The sequence below is a fragment of the Nannobrachium achirus genome, assembly GCF_963921795.1.
Source record: "Nannobrachium achirus genome assembly, chromosome: 20".
Classification (NCBI taxonomy): domain Eukaryota; kingdom Metazoa; phylum Chordata; class Actinopteri; order Myctophiformes; family Myctophidae; genus Nannobrachium; species Nannobrachium achirus.
The window spans coordinates 8,827,714-8,846,497 of NC_137827.1; the positions used below are offsets into that span (position 1 = coordinate 8,827,714).

At 42.6% G+C, this 18,784-nt stretch overlaps 1 protein-coding gene across 1 annotated transcript; it reads right to left on the bottom strand.

Annotated features, from left to right (window-relative positions):
- Positions 1–751: 751 nt before the first annotated feature.
- dcp2 (decapping mRNA 2) lies at positions 752–16,460 on the bottom strand. Its single transcript, XM_080750214.1, has 11 exons — positions 16,210–16,460; positions 14,571–14,722; positions 12,369–12,496; positions 11,546–11,644; positions 10,462–10,614; positions 9,871–9,983; positions 7,127–7,231; positions 6,892–7,015; positions 3,291–3,362; positions 2,601–2,652; positions 752–1,422 (listed from the first exon to the last, which is right to left on the bottom strand). Exons 1-11 carry the CDS (start codon positions 16,269–16,271, stop codon positions 1,289–1,291), a joined length of 1,194 nt encoding a protein of 397 aa, XP_080606340.1. The 5' UTR covers positions 16,272–16,460; the 3' UTR covers positions 752–1,288.
- Between the last annotated feature and the right edge of the window lie 2,324 nt (positions 16,461–18,784).

The window sequence follows — 18,784 nt, forward strand, 5'->3', positions numbered from 1 at the left end:
CCTTGGGCTAAAAACGGCCCCACTAAACTATGGAGCACCCCAGTTGTGTGGGGTGCCATGATTCAATAAAGCAGATTTTTTTTTTTTTTTTTTTAAATGGCTTCTTTTATTTTCCTGAGCAGAGTATTTTAGAAAGGTCTCAATCGTTCAGAAATAGTGTTTGTTCATGAGCAGGTCCAGAAATATTCCTATCCGTTCCATGATTGGTCACGGTCAAGAAATCTACGATCAACAACATGGTCTTTTAAAGGAATACATAAAACTCGCTTAAATCCTCGATTATTTCATTCTGCTTCATGAAACGGGCCCCTGACAGAGTATGAGTCAGTCAACATCATGCGTTTTTGTATTGTTTTATTTCTTTCATTGTTGTTCATTCATAATTGTTGATTTTGTTGTCGTTTCTATTGTTATGTGTGATGTATTATTTCCATTATTATGTCCTGCGTACAAAAATAACATTTTCAATAAAATATGAATCGTTAAAAAAAAGAAAACAAGTAGAGAGAGGTCTAACGACATGCATGCATGGCTTCGCTGCTGGATCTCTGACGTCATACCGATGTCATAGTGATCGAGTCAGTCTGGCCCAAATATGGAGTGAAGGCGGGACAGTGGATCTTACATTATGAATTCCGAAAATGTGAAAAAAGACACACACACACACACACACACACACACACACACACACACACACACACACACACACACACACACACACACACACACACACACACACACACACACACACACACACACACAACACACACACACACATCGTAATACGAGATACAAAAAATATTCAGTAAAGTGGTTCGTTCGCGAGATTAGCTGGACAGACACAGACCCTCATCTAGATCGACGGTTCTCAACGTTGGGCCTGGGGACCACCGGAGGTCTAAATGGACGTTTACGGGTCTGTAACTCAAAGGAGTGTGTTCAGATGGAACCAAATGGACCCGTACGGGTCCATTTGGTTCCATTTGAACACACACCCTAGAGTGTGTGCATACTCTCAGAGCTAAATTAACCTGAGGATTTTACATTGTAGATTGGGGTGCCAAAGATTAAAAAAAAAAAGAAATGAATCAAAAAATAGGTGTCTGTGGCCTAATAATGTATAACAAACTGGGGGGTCTTTGAAATAATATAAAAGGTTGAGAATCACTGTTCCAGATCTCCCCGCCTCCTCAGAGCCATGGTGTAAAAAAAAAAAGACCGAAAAAAGAAAAAAGAAAAACGGCAACACTGATCAAGCTAACGTTCCAACGGCGGTGCGGCGAGATCGTCACGGGTCGAAACATTTCAGGACGGCTTCCCAGTCGAACTTGAAGTTGAGGAAGGATCGGGACGAGAAGAGCTGCTCGCAGTCTCTGTTGTACAGCGCCAGGTGGCCGTTGGTGGGACTGCAGAACACCGCCTCTGCGGGAGAGAAAAGAAGATTAAAACCATTATTGTATGCTTTAACTATTAAAAACATAGCAGATATACAAGCTCACAGTGTGGCACTCGGTGCCGCGCTGTGAGCATGTAGATTTGCTATTTTTGAAAAATCTTGAAAATGAGTTCACTGTGGCCTAAATGGGTTAAACCCCTCAAAGAAATCTTTAGATTCCGGGGAAAAGAAAATGTTGACAGAAATATAATTATTACTATATTATCAGTAGACTTTGTAAATTGTAATGAAAATGTTGAGCCTAGAAACACATACTGTTTGTCATTAATATTAAAATTAACGATAGAACTATAATTTACGCAAATCATGATGATAAAAAACAAACAAAAAATTTTAAACTAGTAATTGAAAACAGTGTTTATGAAAAGATTTCTAAGGCAATAAAAATTAAGTGTAAAGAAAACCTCATTGCATTCCATTGCGATACAAATTTCTTGACACCAGTAGACGGTGAAATAGCAACATCTGTTGGGCCAGCAAAAGGAAGCTTCAACAAAGTAGGCTTCATTTCCAGAGAATGAAGTTTACCCCTTGGTTCTACCAAAGCTCAACGTTGCTTCATTTCCAGAGAATGAAGTTTACCCCTTGGTTCTACCAAAGCTCAACGTTGCTTCATTTCCAGAGAATGAAGTTTACCCCTTGGTTCTACCAAAGCTCAACGTTGCTTCATTTCCAGAGAATGAAGTTTACCCCTTGGTTCTACCAAAGCTCAACGTTGCTTCATTTCCAGAGAATGAAGTTTACCCCTTGGTTCTACCAAAGCTCAACGTTGCTTCATTTCCAGAGAATGAAGTTTACCCCTTGGTTCTACCAAAGCTCAACGTTGCTTCATTTCCAGAGAATGAAGTTTACCCCTTGGTTCTACCAAAGCTCAACGTTGCTTCATTTCCAGAGAATGAAGTTTACCCCTTGGTTCTACCAAAGCTCAACGTTGCTTCATTTCCAGAGAATGAAGTTTACCCCTTGGTTCTACCAAAGCTCAACGTTGCTTCATTTCCAGAGAATGAAGTTTACCCCTTGGTTCTACCAAAGCTCAACGTTGCTTCATTTCCAGAGAATGAAGTTTACCCCTTGGTTCTACCAAAGCTCAACGTTGCTTCCAAACAACGTTCTGTTTTTTCTTTTTAATCTCAACTGAACGTACCTTTGTCAAAGTTGTCCTGAAGTCTTCTGGGCTGAAATTTGCGCTCTTCTTTCTGTGGGAGCAAAACAGAGCGGTTACATAAAGAAACCGCACGCACGCACGCACGCACGCACACACACACAAAAATTAGCAGATCTACAAGCAGTTTGTACAGTATGTCTGCTATTTTCTAATGGGTTGAAGAGCTAAAGGTTTCGTCATGCAACGCAATCTCACATGGATTGATCCTCACACAAATGAAACCACCTGGAATTAGATGATGGTCGGATGCCGATCCCAGAAAAACCTGGTTCCCTCGCAGAGAGCAGTGTTATGCTGCACAAAAGCGCATTGATCTCCTAATCTAACTTTTAAATCACATTCATGTTTAAAACACAGCCTTCTCTACCGGCCGTTACAAAAGCACTGATGCCCATGATTGTTGCCAGTCATTTTTGGCATGAAATAAAGTGCATCCAACTCGACATGATTGTTAATTTTTCTGTTCTGAGTGAAAGAAAATACTATCGTGAAAAGATCCAGGATATACTCGGATTACATTTACCCTGATTACTTTTTCGCAGAGGCTTCAAAATGGCAGGTTTCCACAGCAACAGCTGATTCAATCTTGAATAATACTGGGCACCCGATGTGTGAAACACCTTTCTGGAGCTACTATGAAACTCAACCTGAGGCTAAGTGTGTTCTCACCCCGTTGCCGTTGGCTCCTTTCTTCGCGCTCAGAGAATCTTGCGACTTGCGACTGCTTTTCATATTTGGAGTCTGTGGGGGAGAGAGAAAAAAGTGTGAATGGTATATTAAACTTGAAACTTGCTTTGAGATAGTTTGTCCAACTCGCTTATATATCAACGGGCAGTTACTTCTTCTCCAAGTAATGGTATCAGGGTTCGCACACATTTTTACCAATGAATTTCCAAAAAATCTCCAAAACTTTTACGGAAACTTTTACGGAAATAATTCAGCTCAATAACATGTCGCTTACTCCTATGTGCAATGCCCAAAGACAGGTAGTGTATGCCAGTGGTTCTCAACCTTTTCAGGCTGTGACCCCCGAAATAATCATGTTTTAACACATTGTCCGCCATTTTAACATACCTTCGTACTCCCACCTGCCATTCGTCTCCATAGACGTCCATGTAATTCATAGTGCACGGATAATGCACCCCCATGCCTAGATAATGCACCACGTGTGTCCACATTGCTCACAGCTTTCAAACAAAAAAATCAGAATGGAAATCCGTTCAGGCATTCATGAGATAGCAGCCATTATGTTTTCCTAAAATGTAAACAAAGATGGCTGCCATGTTTGAAAGATGGGGTTGCTATGGGGGTTAAACATGCAATTTCGCGATTGCTATCATGCCTACTCCATTTTTTGGGGTCAAAAAAGCTTTTTGAAAAAAAAAGAAAATTTGAAAAAAAAAAAACTTTTTTTTTTTTTTTCTTTTTTTTTTTGGGACTATCGGGCCTGGCGGGGAAAGACATTGGAATAATCTCGGGACTATCGGCCTGGCAGGGAATGAGTTAACTTGGAAGTTGGGACCCACCCACCCTGACGAGCACTAAGAGTAGAGGAATTTTGTATAACACGGTTCTATTGTGAGAATAGCTGATCTACATGCTCACAACGCCTTGCGTTGCGTGGCGTTGTGAGCATGTAGATCGGCTATTTTCACAATTTCTGCCTCTAATATTTGACAATTTGGCCAATGTTTAACACATCGGACGCCCGCGTGATTTCTGAGGTCTTAATGTATTCGTGCCCATGGCAACGCGTCATTTTACCTACCGGCGAGAGTACTGGCGAGAAAAGTAATCCGAGTAAATGTAATCCGAGTGGTTCCTGTTTATTCCGCGAAAATCTTCTCTTTCAGTCAGGACCGTTTTTTATCATTTCTGAGCCACATTGTTTGTGTTACGGCATGTAGAAGAGGCTGCCGTTTTGAGAAAAGGAAGAGAGGAAGGAAGAGAATCCGGAGAAAACAACACTTTTGTGCAGCCACTAGACAGGAAGTCGACGAGCCACACAGCACGTCCGGGTGACGTAATTGCGCGCTGCATGTTGGGAAATGGAGTTGTTTCATCACCGCGGTAGCCAAGTGCAGTATCTACAGTACAGTATAGTTTACTGTACAACACATCAACGCGTCGTTGGGCACTCGTACAGATCAAAGAGATTGACGCGCAGACACCTCGTGGGCACCCGATGTGTTAATTTGTCATTTCAGAGGTATTAACTAAATCAATAACCAAAGACAATGCATAGCTATTTTTTCCAGGACCTTCAAGGACCCTTGATCAATTCCAAAACTTTTCCAGTACTGGAAAAATATTTTTCTAATTTCAAAATATTTCCAGGAATTTCATGACCGTGGGAACCCTGTGGTATATTGTTCTCAGAACATTCCTGATGAAGATCTTGTGATTGAAATATTGAGAGCAGTGGAGCAGCATATTTAACCAGTGTGCAGACTTAATTATAATTGTTATATGTTTGCACAGTCTGTGTAGCATGTCACACCAACATTTTCGCTACTTGCACTTGTATGGCCGGCTACAGACCTAAAGGCATAAAAACGAGTGCGTGTCGTGTGGGGGAGGCGGGGGGCAGGCACAGCACAATGCATTCCGGATGGAAGTCGAGTGGTTTGAAGTCGAGTGCGAGTCGTGTGGTGTTGTGTGGTTGCGTCCAACTTGCTCACGACTCGCACAGAGACAGTTGTAGGCGAGCACTGGGGAGCAGACAAGCTGCACTTGATGAGACAGAAGGCAGGGTTCAGCTGCCAACCAATAGGAGAGAACCACCGTTCTGCGGCGAAACTGGGCAGAGCACACTTGTAGTCCACTACACTACAGTGCGTTGAGCCTTCGGTCTGCAGTGATCATCGCGCTGTCTCTCCTCTTCCCTCGTTCTGCTGGCCATTTCAAGCCGCTTCTCCCTCCTTCTCCTTCTCCTCGCCACCAACACCGCCAATACAAGCGCCCTTTTGCGTCCTCTAAACAACATTTTGCCCAACAGGTGTCACCAAGCAGCAGCAGTACTGTCCACCGACGCCAACTCCAAAAAGACTACACGCTCGAAATCCACTTACACTTCCGCCTCTCGCTGGACGGCCCACGTCCGCAAAGCATTGTGGGAAATGTATTCTTTTTTGGAACAGACTTTCCAAACGGAACAGACTCGCACTGAACACAGAACGTTCCAGTCTGAGTGCGGCCTATGAGTGAGTGACAAATAAAGTTGAACCCCTTTGTGCATCTCACTTGCAGTATTCACTTTGTCCATAGGATGGCGACGAAGACTGCAGAACGGATTGTTACACAGGCACAGCTTCAACTGTAATAGCATAAACACACTCAACATCTACAGTAGCTGCTGGTACTTGTGAATGAGGGACAATCAATCCCTTCACTTGTGGCCGTAGATTAGAGTGCAGAGAGGCCGTCTGGTAATCAGAAGCTCACCGGCTCGCCTCCTATTCTGCCCATTAATACTTGATGAGTCCCTGAGCAAGAAGCTTAAGCCCAAACCACACCAATGATTCGCCTTGCAACATGCAATCTACTCGCAACCATTATCCCCAAATGGCAGTTGCACGGAGATGCAGTGGTTGACCTTAGCCCATTTATTTTTACCCTTAAAGACAGGAACCCCTTATGGGGTTCTGTTGCCATGTACAGCAGTGGTTCCCAAACTTTTAAAGTCAAGAGAAATTAGACGTTTGCCTGGGATCCAAACTAGTGAAAATAACAGATCTACAATCTTGTGACGAGCTTGTAGGTCGTCTATTTGCACTACTTCTTAAATATCTGTTTTCTAATTTATGGAATTTCTTAAGACTCTTTCTTTTATTTATAAATGAAAATACTTAGAAAATCGTTGCAGTTTTTTAATCTTGAAAATCTTAGCTTTTTGGGGAATATTTTTTTTATTGTTTTAAAAAATTACAAACCTTCTACACAGGATTTAGAAGGAGTTTTGAGAATTGACCTCAGGCCTAAATGGGTTAAAACTGTTTTGTTGCAAAGAGTTGCGACTAGTTGCCCTAGGATCAAAAGCATCTCAATGTGAAGAGGCCACAGCTTTCATGAGCTTATCCTTTTAGTTGACCTTGTACCAGTGAACTGTACTGTCATGAAACTGTACCTATTCCTAGGCAAACCTTCTAATACATCCTTCAATCAATCAATCAACCATTGGTGTGCTTTGGGCTTTACTGTAAGCCCTAACAGCTTCCCTCTGAGGGCTCATAAAGTACTCCAAACAAGCTGTGTGTTGAAGGATTCCGACCTTGGCTTTCATGCATTCGTTGATCTCGTACGGGCCGAGCTGTCCCAGGGTCTTCTGCGGCCTGGTCTTCTGCCACACGTCTCCGAACATGGCGTCCGTAACCTGCGGCCGTCTGTGTTTGGACCTGCATGGGGACACGGAAACTATAATGAGTTACATTCCCTAAAGCATGGGTCTTCAACAGGTACCACGCTGTAAAAACAAACGGTAGAATATAAAAAAACAAACAGTTTACCGGGATTTCTCTGAAGGTTTGCAGGAAGCGCCGGCGCTGCCAGGGAAGTCGTCGTCGCTGTCGGTGGACTCGCCCTTCAGCCTGGCGATCCACTCCCTCAGCGGCCTGCGGGTGAAGGTCCAGGAGAAACATTACCATCGGGTTGACAGTCATTGGGCTGTCATTATTAGACATTAGTCGGCTTTGTTTTTTTTGTGTGTGGGACAGAGCATATGAGCGGAGCGGGCAGTTTTTGACGTGAGCGTGAGTGAGGGACTTTTCAAATGGGTCTGAGCGGCTTTGGAGCGAGGATTTTCCTCCGCTCCTTGGAGTGCCGACCTCCTCCGCTCCTAGCCGACCCTGTTGGGGCCGCACGCCGCATGTTTCCAACAAAACAGTGCCGCGTGCAGTCCATGGCAGTGCAGCCATGTCGCAGGAACGAGAAAACACAGCGGAGAGGAGAGCAAACCTTTATCAAGATTTCACTCAAGTCAAATGTTTCTATATCATCCACACAAGTGGATATGTGTTTATAATAAATAGCCTACCTTGTGTCAGTTAAGTTGTAGGCCTATCACCAGCCAGTCAAAGGATACAATTTGAGAGACTGAGACTGATGAAAAACACACGCTACGAGTCGCCTCCTTCTCGAATGTGGTGATTAATCAATAACCAACTGGATTTAATATTGCCCGTCTTATTAAAATATATAATGCCTTAGATGGCGTCTTTTGTAACATTGAAGGCAGCTCTCCATCAAAGGCTCACGTTACAGCAGGCATTTGTGTTGAGAACACTTGTGACAAAGCAAAGGAGAAAGTGTTTCGGGCATGGTATCAACATACTTTGGCTGCTGAGCGGAGCGGGATAAGAGCCCTCTGGAGCGCGGAGCGGCTTTCGTTCCCGCTCCACTCTGCTCACATGCTCTCTGGTGGGGGACCGGATGTCAATTTACATCTTATTGTTTTAACACTCCTGATGCCAAACCGTCCAGGAACGTGATAAGAACTAGAAAAGATGCAACTGGAAAGTGCAAGTGTGGAATATTCTGCAGCAAGCTAACTGTCAGCTACTGGGACGTAAGTCGGGACTTGATCAACCCCGGCTGGGTCACCTGGGCGAGGGTGTATGATGTTGCGAGACCCGAAACACCCGTCGACCCCAGGCTACATCACTGATGATACGTCCCAGTTGCATCCTTGTGATGTTTTTTACACTATTAGTTCTATTTATAGTGGCTCATAGGAATAGACTATGTGACAACCAGGAATAGTTTGGTGACGACCGGAGACTCGGTTGACGGCCGGAATTTAGACGGCACCCGGGAGCAGGTTTGGTTAGCGCCCCAGCCTGTGTCTTCCGTGAGGAAGAAGCCCAACAAATCCACGGTGAGGCCTTTAGGAGGGCCATTCAACTGCAGCAGCTGAATGGAATGTTTGGATTGGGGTCTGGTGCAACGCACAGGTTCTGAACCTGGTGAGAGCAGGAGAGGACCTGGTGAGACGTAGGAGGAGCCCGGCCAGGAGTCAACCCATAGAGCCTAGTTTTTCCACGCGCCAGAATTGTACCCCCATTCCCGGCAGAGTAGTTCCAGTGCAGCACATTGAGTGACCCTGTCTTTCCCTAATAGGACTGATCGTGGATAGCTACTGGGACGTAAGTCGGGACTTGATCAACCCCGGCTGGGTCACCTGGGCGAGGGTGTATGATGTTGCGAGACCCGAAACACCCGTCGACCCCAGGCTACATCACTGATGATACGTCCCAGTTGCATCCTTGTGATGTTTTTTACACTACTCATGTGAAGCTCGACCAATACTCCAGCTAGCACCACTCCCAAATGTTTTTATTTGAAATGCTAGCTGAATTTACCTGCCTATTGATTCAAGGTAAAGTTTATCTAGAATAAATAAAGTTCGGGACCTAAACTAGTGAAAATAGCAGATCTGCAAGCTTAAACATTTACATTTTCTAATTTAGGGAATTTCGTTGATATATATATATTTTTTTTTGTAACAAGAACCCCAGAAGGGGTTCCCCTAAATGGGTTGAGTGTGTGTACTCGAAGTTTGCTCGTTTCGATGGGACCCATGATCTTCACTGGAGAAACAATCTTCAGTTCTTTATCTTTTTTTTTTATATAATTTTTATCCCACGATTTTGTGACCCGTTTTCACCCAGTGCCAATTGCCTATGTAATCCTGGGCCCCTCTGCTGCGGGAGACAACGGGCTGACCTCATGCTTCCTTCTATGCATGAGGAGTCCAAGTTCCTTCTTTTCACCTGACAGTGGGGATTTCCCTGGTTTGGACATAGCGCGTGGAAGGAACACGTTATTCCAACCAGTTCCTTTTCCCTCCATCAGGTGTCCCGGCTGGCCAGGGGGAGGCATTATAGAGACCACACAGAAAGGCCCTATCGCCAACCCCATCTAGGGTGTGGGCGCTGATGACGTGAGGGAGGAACACGCCCCCAGTGCCCACAGCGTCCCCCGGCGGGAATCGAACCCAGGACCTTCTAGCTGTGAGGCGAAGCGCTAACCACTGCGCCACCGTGTCCCCCTTTATCTTTCTTTACCTAATAACTCGACCTTGTCACTGCCATGCATTTCTGTGGTAAAGACGCCCTAAGAGAGCTCTTGTTCCCACTTCCCTGCACCACAGCGCTCTCAACGACGACATCCAAAGCACTTCACCACCACTCAAAACAACACACAGCGGTTTCCGTGGCCACGGCACGGGTCCCCTTAAAAGCAAAACTCTCACCTTATGAAGGGAATGGCCATGAAGAACTTGTTAGGAGGAAGTCCCAGCTTGGATTTGGGCGTCATGTCGTTGCGGTGACAAGGCAGCTGCTCGATGGGGAACCACTCGATGTTCTACAAGAGGATATATAGACACCAACTCAATGAACGATGGGGAACCACTCGAAACTGAAGTTCATCGTGTTGGTGTTTTTTGTCTTGTAGAATACAAGAGGAAGAATGTGAGGGTGCTGAGTAAGTCTGCCCTTAACAGCATATTTCACAGATTGGAAATACACTGGTATAAAATGGAACAATTTGTACACTCCCAGAGTTACGGTGGTCCTTGAAATTAAATAGTTTTAAGAATTAATTTTCCAAAATAGCGGAAATATCTACCTACACTATATGAGATCACAACAAGCTTGTAGATCGACTATTTCGCATATTTTCTGAAGTGATAATTTAAAAAAACACGCATGTGTCAATTGAGATTATTCAACTAATCGAGAAAGTAATAGATGTAGAATGATCAATAAGGAAATAATCGTTAGTGGCAAGCCCTAAAGAAAACACTTCCAAGATTAGGCAGAGGGTGGGTGACAGTATGTACCCTGATCTCCTTGCGGGTTTTGGGGTTGAACTTGGTGTCCCGGGACACTCCGGGTATGATGTAGAGGCGGGCCAGCTGGTCGGTGATCTTATGTTCGATGTACACGTCCTTGGAGATACGATCTTTGATGTCAAAGCTTGTCTCCTCCAGAACCTGTAAAGTGCACAGAGAAATGGAATTCAGTCAAGTTATACACACATGTACACCCTGTTGTTTACCCAGAAAACAAATGACCGGGACCAATAATAATAAATAATGTACAAGACTCCCTAATCGGGACATAACGACCGCCACGTCGCATACACAAACTTTAGAAGGCAATCTTAGCCAATCAGGAGGGAATATGGGAATTGGGACAGATCCATGTTGATGACATGACTGTAGAGATACTGTGTACCGCTTTGTGTGATTTTAGGGCAATATCTGTAGGAGCAATATCCAAAAATGTGTTTGCAAGAATCGGCCTCATGGTGGTGCTAGAAGAGGGCCATGTGAGAAATGAGGGGTGGGGGTTGTGGTTTGGCAGCCAAGGAGTGTGTGTGCAGAATTTGGCATGGATAGGGGCAACGGTGGCGGAGATATGAGTAGGGCAAAAGTGTGACGTGTGATGGACAGACAGACAGACAGACTAACTGACTGACAGTCGGTGGAGCTTTTCATAGTAACTTGCGGTCGCAATTATGTACTAGTGTAGATCGGCTATTTCTGCTATTTTTCAACAGTTGAATTCATTAAGAATGTTTTGTGATGTACATGCATATTATTAGACTACCCAGGTCGTAAATGGCAAGTTGGATGTTCAGCTCTACACAAAAAGTATGTCAATTCAGTTGAATATTGCAATATATCTATATCTCAAATTCTCAATTATGTATCGCATCGCACTATATCGTGATACAATCGCATCGTGACCCAAGTACCCTCATACGTATCTTCCCAATACCCATCCCTAGAATTGATACAGATTAAGAAACAAGATACAACAACAATTCTGACGTACAAGATATGCAATGTAATTATGACAGGCCGTCATGCATTACTTAAACCTTGTAATAAAATATTAACAGAAGAGTGTTTGACTCACTTCTCGCACGGCGCAGTCGTGAGGCGCCTCATCCTCGTTGACTTTGCCCTTGGGGAATCCCCAGCCCGACTTGGCCAAGTAACCCTGAACCAGCAAACACTACAACGGATGACATCATAGTTAGGAATTACTCTTCTTGATCTCGAATACAAAGGGAAACCCAGAACATTCCATAACCTGGAACTTTACAGAACCCCAGAAGATTGTTGTTTAATGTTTAGGTTTCCATTATAACTACAACAAACGTAATTGACCATTTGGGTCCATGTAAGGGTCCAAAAGGTCAGCCTAAGAGTGGAAATGGGCCATTACTAGGTTCCATGTGTTCACTTTCTAGACCAGTGGTTCTCAACCTTTCCAGGCCGCAACCCCCAAAATAATCATATTTTAACTGGGGACCCCCCCCCCCCCCCCCCCCACGAGCACTAAGAGTTGAGGCATTACATGTTGTACAACACAGTTCTATTGTGAAGGCGTTGTGAGCATGTAGATCTGCTATTTTCACAATTTCTGCCTCTAATATTTGACAATTTAGCCAATGTTTAACTTGTCATTATAGAGGTATTTAAAATTCCTTAAATTGTCACTTTAGAAATGAGCAGATACCCTCTATATACACTTAAACTTTATTTAGTTTTGTTTACTGTTGAGTGAGAAAACAACATTGCACATTAAGTTAATCACTCCGGGGACCCCCCTGGGCGTCCCGACCCACAGGTTGAGAACCGGCGCTCAAGAATATCAATCATTTAGCTGAGAACCCCTGGGGGGTCCCCAGCGGACGCCACATCGAGAGCCACGGCGCTATCATGTAATTACTCACGTTTTCTAGAGTTTCGTCTAGAATGATGGCGCCGTAGGTGGGGACGCCCATCTTGTATTCCTTCCACTGTTCAATGACCTTCTGGACGTCTTGCCCGCGGGGCAACAGGAACGGACAGTGTTGGAAAAGTATATTGCTGTCAAGGAGAACGCTGGCAATACTGGACAAGAGGGACAATGGCAGAAGGCAGGTCGCAACCAGTGGTGGACAATAAGCAAGGGGTGTTTTTTTGTCGCTACGCAGGTCACACGCACAGTGCGGCACGGTACAAATGTCTATTTGCATAACAGGGTTATCTGTGAGCGTCTTCATACGCACGCTTGCACGTGACGTCATTAAAATACCATTCCCCCGAAGGAAAGAAAGTTCACCATTACACCACTGCACGCGCAGGTACGGCACCGCAACCTTACGGTCAGGGTGCGCGTGGACGCTAGAAGTTCAAAATAGAAGGAAAAAAATTAAGAAAATGTTTTTACAACACCCACAATCAGGAAGGACATTTACATGACTATTGCACTGTAAACACTTGAACATGGCAGCCCTATGTTGGGCATGCCATGAAAATGTAAAGAGATATATATTCATGGGTTGCATTTGTAGTCCTAAACCGGCCATATTGAGGACCAACACAGATGTTCAATTTGTCTGATTGGCATAGCCATAGAACCAATGTTCTACGTTACTCAAAACACCTGTGTTGGTCCTCAAAATGGCTGGTGTAGGACTACAAATGCAACCCATGAATAGCAGGTCTACAAGCTCGTAATGCATCATAATGTTGTATATGGTCATACTATCGGGTCCATGCTCAAGTTCCCTCAGCCCTATGTTCCCTCAATGTTAACTACTATGCCTAACCCTAACCCTAACCTTTACCCTAACCTCAGTGAGGGAACATAGGGTTGAGGGAAGTTCAGGGAACATAGCCATGGTCCCCAATAGACTAGATCTAGATTTCTAGGATCTAAAAAAACGTGTCCATGCATTCATCTTCAGTAGACTTGACTACTGTAACAGTGTCTTTACAAGTCTTCCCTAAAAAGATCAATCAGATGACTACAGTTGATTCAGAACGCTGCTGCTTGACTCCTTACCACTACCAAGACAGTGGAGCATATCACTGCAGTTCTTAAATGCTTACACTGGCTCCCTGTGTGTCAAAGAGAGCTTTCAAAACACTACTGTTGGTCTATAGCTTTGAATGGTTTAGGGCCAATAAAGGGTATGTGCATGACATCATCATCATCATACCCGGAAGTTATGCGGGAACGCCTACTGAGTGGCAAAAAAAAACACTTTCTGGCCTTGACAGCCCATACATCCAAACAGAACAGTCCTATCTGATTGCATTAAACAACGTTAAATGACATTAAACTCACTTTGCCAGTCGATTTGCCATTCACTTTATGCATGTGCATACCCTCTATACATTTCTGATCTTGTGCGATATCATGAACCATCCAGACATCTGGGAAAGGTCTGCTTTCTGTCCCTAAAACCCCAAATAAACGTGGGGAAGCAGCATGGCCTGGACCATACGACGCAGGGTATTTTTTTTAAACTGAGATTCTTCGCTTTTGAAAATCTTTGCATCTATGTACACAACCCTGTATAGAAAAATATCTCTGCCCACACGACAATGGCTAGAACATCGTTGCGCACCAATCGTACCAAAGCACAGAAGTTGACTGCCAGTAAGGGCTGCAATAAAAGGTCATTCTGATTCTCAAGTCCACATACAGAATCAAACCGGCCCCGGGTTTAAGTGGTACTGAATTTGCAGCTCAACAAAACAGGTTCCGGTTCAAGTTCTCTCACTCACTCAGTCACTGGGGATGAGACGATATGAACATTTCATATCATGATTATTGTGACAAAAGAAATCACAATTTTCGATGTTATCGCGATAATCAAAATCCATTATTCTGGGGTGGAACATCCGAGCGAGTGTGAAAACAAGACTGTATCAAGTACATATATTATAAGTAGCTTTTATCAATATTATAGAGGGTTTAAGTGGTACCCCGGATATGCAGCTCGGCAAATAAAAGGTGAATTGATCCCAGTGCATGACGGAGGACAATTTCACGATAAATTAAATCTCCGCGACACGATTATCGTGAGTGTTTTCTTTTATCACAATAAACGCAAATACCGCTTATCATCCCATCCCCATCACTCAGTCACACAGAAGGATATCAGCCTTGGCGAAGTCCCTGATGCCACACTGAGGCAAGCCTGCTGTGTTCTGCATGCAGAAGTCCAGGTAGAACCAGTGAGCCAGCTCAATCTGGAAGCACACTCTGATGGCATTGTCCCTCTCCTCACTGGGGATGTGCAGGATGAACCGGCTGGAAAGAAATAAGAATTGAATATAGAAGTGACTCTCATTCTTTGTTTATATATGCATGATGACTCCCCTTTAAACATGTGATTGAACACTGCTTCTATTGATTAGATATTGCATCTACGGCAGGGTTTCCCAAAGTGGGTGCCGTAGCACCCTCGGGTGCTGTGATGCCAGTCCAAGGGTGCCTCAGGATAATTGAACAATACCGTATTTGTAATTCATCAATATCACTTCAATAAGTTTAGCATAACCCCTGAGACCCTTAGTAAAACAGACCTGATTTGCACTGTAATTGACGAGTTTTTAACAACAATAGCAGATCTACAAGCCCACAACTTGTAACATTGTGACCCGTTGTAAGCCATTATTGAACCCAAGTCTCCATATGGCATGAGTAATCACTAGGGAAAAAGTCATTTTGTGGGTGAACTACTCAAAGTTGTTGAATGTCTGAAAATACACATTAACATGAATCCATGTTCAAAATCCAAAAAAGTCTATGAGGCCATCTATGAAATATATGAAAAGGTTTAATCTGCAACAAAATATAGGCTACATTTTGAACATAATGAGTAGGCCCACTTTCTACTTTTGGTACATTTTGATGGCATTAATACTTTTGTACTTCTACTCAAGTACATTTAGATTCCCAGACTTTCATTGCAGTATCGATACGAACTTTTACTTGCTCTGCCATAAGAGCAGTGTTAATTTTTTCAGCAAATTTTGATTTAGTCTTAGTCTTAGTCTTTTGAATAACACACCATTTAGTCTTAGTCCTGTCTTAGTCTTCTGAAATTGTTTTTGTCTAGTCTAGTCTTAGTCGACTAAATATCAAAACATTTTAGTCTTAGTCTTTTGGGATTAGTCTTAGACTTTTAGTCTTCGTCTTTTAGGATAGGTTTTTTTAAGCCTAATATAACCACACAATTATGAACAAGTCATTGTCTTCTACTGCCTGTTACTTGGTCAAAATTAACCATACATAAAACATGTATTTGGCTTTAATTTCATTGCAGTTACATACCAGTGTTAATTTTTGTAGCCACTAGTCTTAGACTTAGATTTAGTCTTAGTCTTTTGAATAACACAAATAATAGTCTTAGTCTTAGTCTTTTGGAACTGTTTTAGTCTAGTTTTAGTCTATCGACAAAATATCAAAATATTGTAGTCTTTTAGTCTTAGTCTAGTCTGACAAAATTAACACTGCATAAGAGGCATAAGATGGATCGATCACAACTGGTGATTCGGAAGTTGGAACCAGGGTGGTGGTGGTGTTATCATGATTGATATTGATTGAAGAATGTATCAGAAGGTTGGATAGGAAAAAGTACAGTTTCATCATGACAGCACAGTTCACTGGTAGGTCTACAAGGCCAACTAAAAGGAGATCCTAGCAAGCTTTTCGGCTTATTTACACAGGAACCACTTCATGTATCTCATATTGAAAGACAGACGGATAGAACACAAATGATGAACAGTGTTTACCTGCACAGGTCGTCCAGAACCCCAGAAGGAATGTCCACCCGTTTAGACTCCATGGAGTGCATGTATGTACGTATTACAGTTTAGAATAAAAACATCAGCAGCAGAACCACGTTGATGGAAGAGCAGAGATACCACACACACACACACACACACACACACACACACACACACACACACCAGGTCCAGAACCCGGGCCTGACCAGGTTATGAAGTTATTGATCAGGTTGTGAAGTTATTGATCAATGATCGGCTGTAGATGGAAAACAACCGCCATCATCTTCATCAGACGCCTCGTCAAGCAGCAAGTGGGGATACGCAAAGAGGCTTTCCGGTTGGTGCCTTCAAAATAAAAGCAAGGATGGTGGCCAATGTGCGCACTGCGTTGACGTAGCATTACCGCCATCTGCTGGGGAATGGTAGTGTAAAACATTGGTTCTCATTGGTTTTTCATGTCAAGGACCACGAAATTAAAATAATTATATGTATTTGGCTATAATAAATATGTTGAACCAGCATGTGTGTGTGTGTGTGTGTGTGTGTGCGTGTGCGTGTGCGTGTGTGTGTGTGTGTGTGTGTGTGTGTGTGTGTGTGTGTGTGTGTGTGAGAGAATTGATTTATACACTTTTTTTTATATTTCATTTTAAAAGAAAACTCTCTCACACACTGCCAGTGTGCCAGTGACCACCCTCCCTTGTGCCAATGTTGGCACCTGTGCCTAAGGTTGCTACACCCCTGGTCTTTATAATATCAAAAAGTATAGGCCTAAATGACATAATCAGTTTAAACTTTATAATATAAAAGATATAATAAACATGTACATTGAAACTATACAAACTATAGGATGCCAGGTCAACAAATGAACCTGGCCTCCTGTCTAACATGCTATATAGATATATATATAATTATGACATGTTATCTTTGCATAAGCTTGCAAGGTCGTCAACCCTAAATGACCAGAGAGTGAGGATCAAATGTGCGGGAGTACATGCTGTATACAGTACGTAGGTGTAAAAGAACCAAAACATATTGTATTTCTTACTATTTCTTACCATTTATTACCCTTTGTTATGTGAATGAGCCAGGGGTAGGGCTCGATAATTAAGCAGTATGCTTCTCCCTACCCCTTTTTTTTTGGCACATTGGACACTTAATCAACTCAAACGGACTCTTAAACTTGAACTCTTTCTATATGTATCTCTTGAGACTATGCTATGTTCAGATGCACAGATATATTTGTATTGAACTGTCCGAAAGTGCTGAAAAATAAAATGAACTGAAGACATTAAAGCAAGATAGCATTTTTAGGTTTCATTTCATGCATTTTTTTTTTACTGATTGTGCTTGTTTTTTTTCCTCCTAGATTGATATTGCTATGCATTTGACGTATTGATGTTGCTTGATGTATTACCTTGCCTATTGTATTGAGGTATTATCAGTTTATTGTCAGTCGCTCTGGATTAAGAGCGTCTGCTTAAATGCCTAAATTGACAGGCTACGATGGAGTCTGAAGAGGGGAGTCTGGTTGATACACACTTAGGGATCGTTTGATTGATCATAAATAATTATCATTGATTGATTAAAATAAGCATGCTTTCACATTGCACACAGCCCATCCATCTACACATATAAGTGGACTGTTAAGCGGTCAGATCATTGTGCACACATTGGTCGCCTTCCCAACACAGACTTGACCAATGAATAACACAGGGCGACTGGAGTGGAGAGGTATGTAGGGCTGTCACGATATGACATTTTACATGACGATTAATTGTCACTCAAATAATTGGCGATTAACGTTTTTGTCGTTGATAATTACATTTCTGTTTGGCTTGTAGGCTTTGAAGTTGTACATGGTAGATATGACACATAACCTAAATATACAAAGAAATTACTGAAATATTTGACAACTTACAGTACTACTTAAAAAATTACTTTGATAGTGGAAATAGACGATCTACTGCTATTTCCACTATTTCGGACATTTTTCAACATTCAAGATTATGACGATTATCACAAAATAATTGCGATAACGATTATGTAATAATTGTGACAGCCCTAGAGGTATGTTGAGACGATCACCGGTGGTCCCTGACATCTTCTGGATCAGGTGACAGTCGTATTGTTGCCATTCAGTCCTGTAGGACTGTAATAGCCACATGTATCTACTGTATATTTAGAAGTTGTCAAAATAACTAGTAAATAAATACTATTGTGAAGTTAGTGACTTTTAGTTTTAAGACCTTGTTAATATCTTGAAAGAAAAAGTAAAAGACAATCAAAGGTAACCATCAAACTATATTATAAAAACAGGTCAAACATTGGCCAAATAATCAAATGATGATAGAAAGAGGTAACGGAACAATAGTTGATCTACAAGGCAAGCTCACAATAGCTATCACAATATGTATCTGTGGAACAGATAACAGATTCTTAGCCTTCTTAACCTCTGACTTTACCCCGTGCCGTTTACATTTCTGACTACTAAAGTATCCAATCAATCAATATATAATTTCTATACAAACTGCATGATTATAGTCATTTTAAATGTGTCAACAGAGGTGCATAATGACAGGTA

Coding starts and splice junctions, on each gene's coding strand:
- dcp2 (XM_080750214.1), bottom strand. CDS start 16,271: ATGCACTCCATGGAGTCTAAACGGGTGGACATTCCTTCTGGGGTTCTG. Junction 7,016..7,126: donor AAACCTTCAGAGAAATCCCG/GTAAACTGTTTG, acceptor GTCCCCATGCAG/GTCCAAACACAGACGGCCGC. Junction 3,363..6,891: donor ACGAATGCATGAAAGCCAAG/GTCGGAATCCTT, acceptor TCTCCCCCACAG/ACTCCAAATATGAAAAGCAG.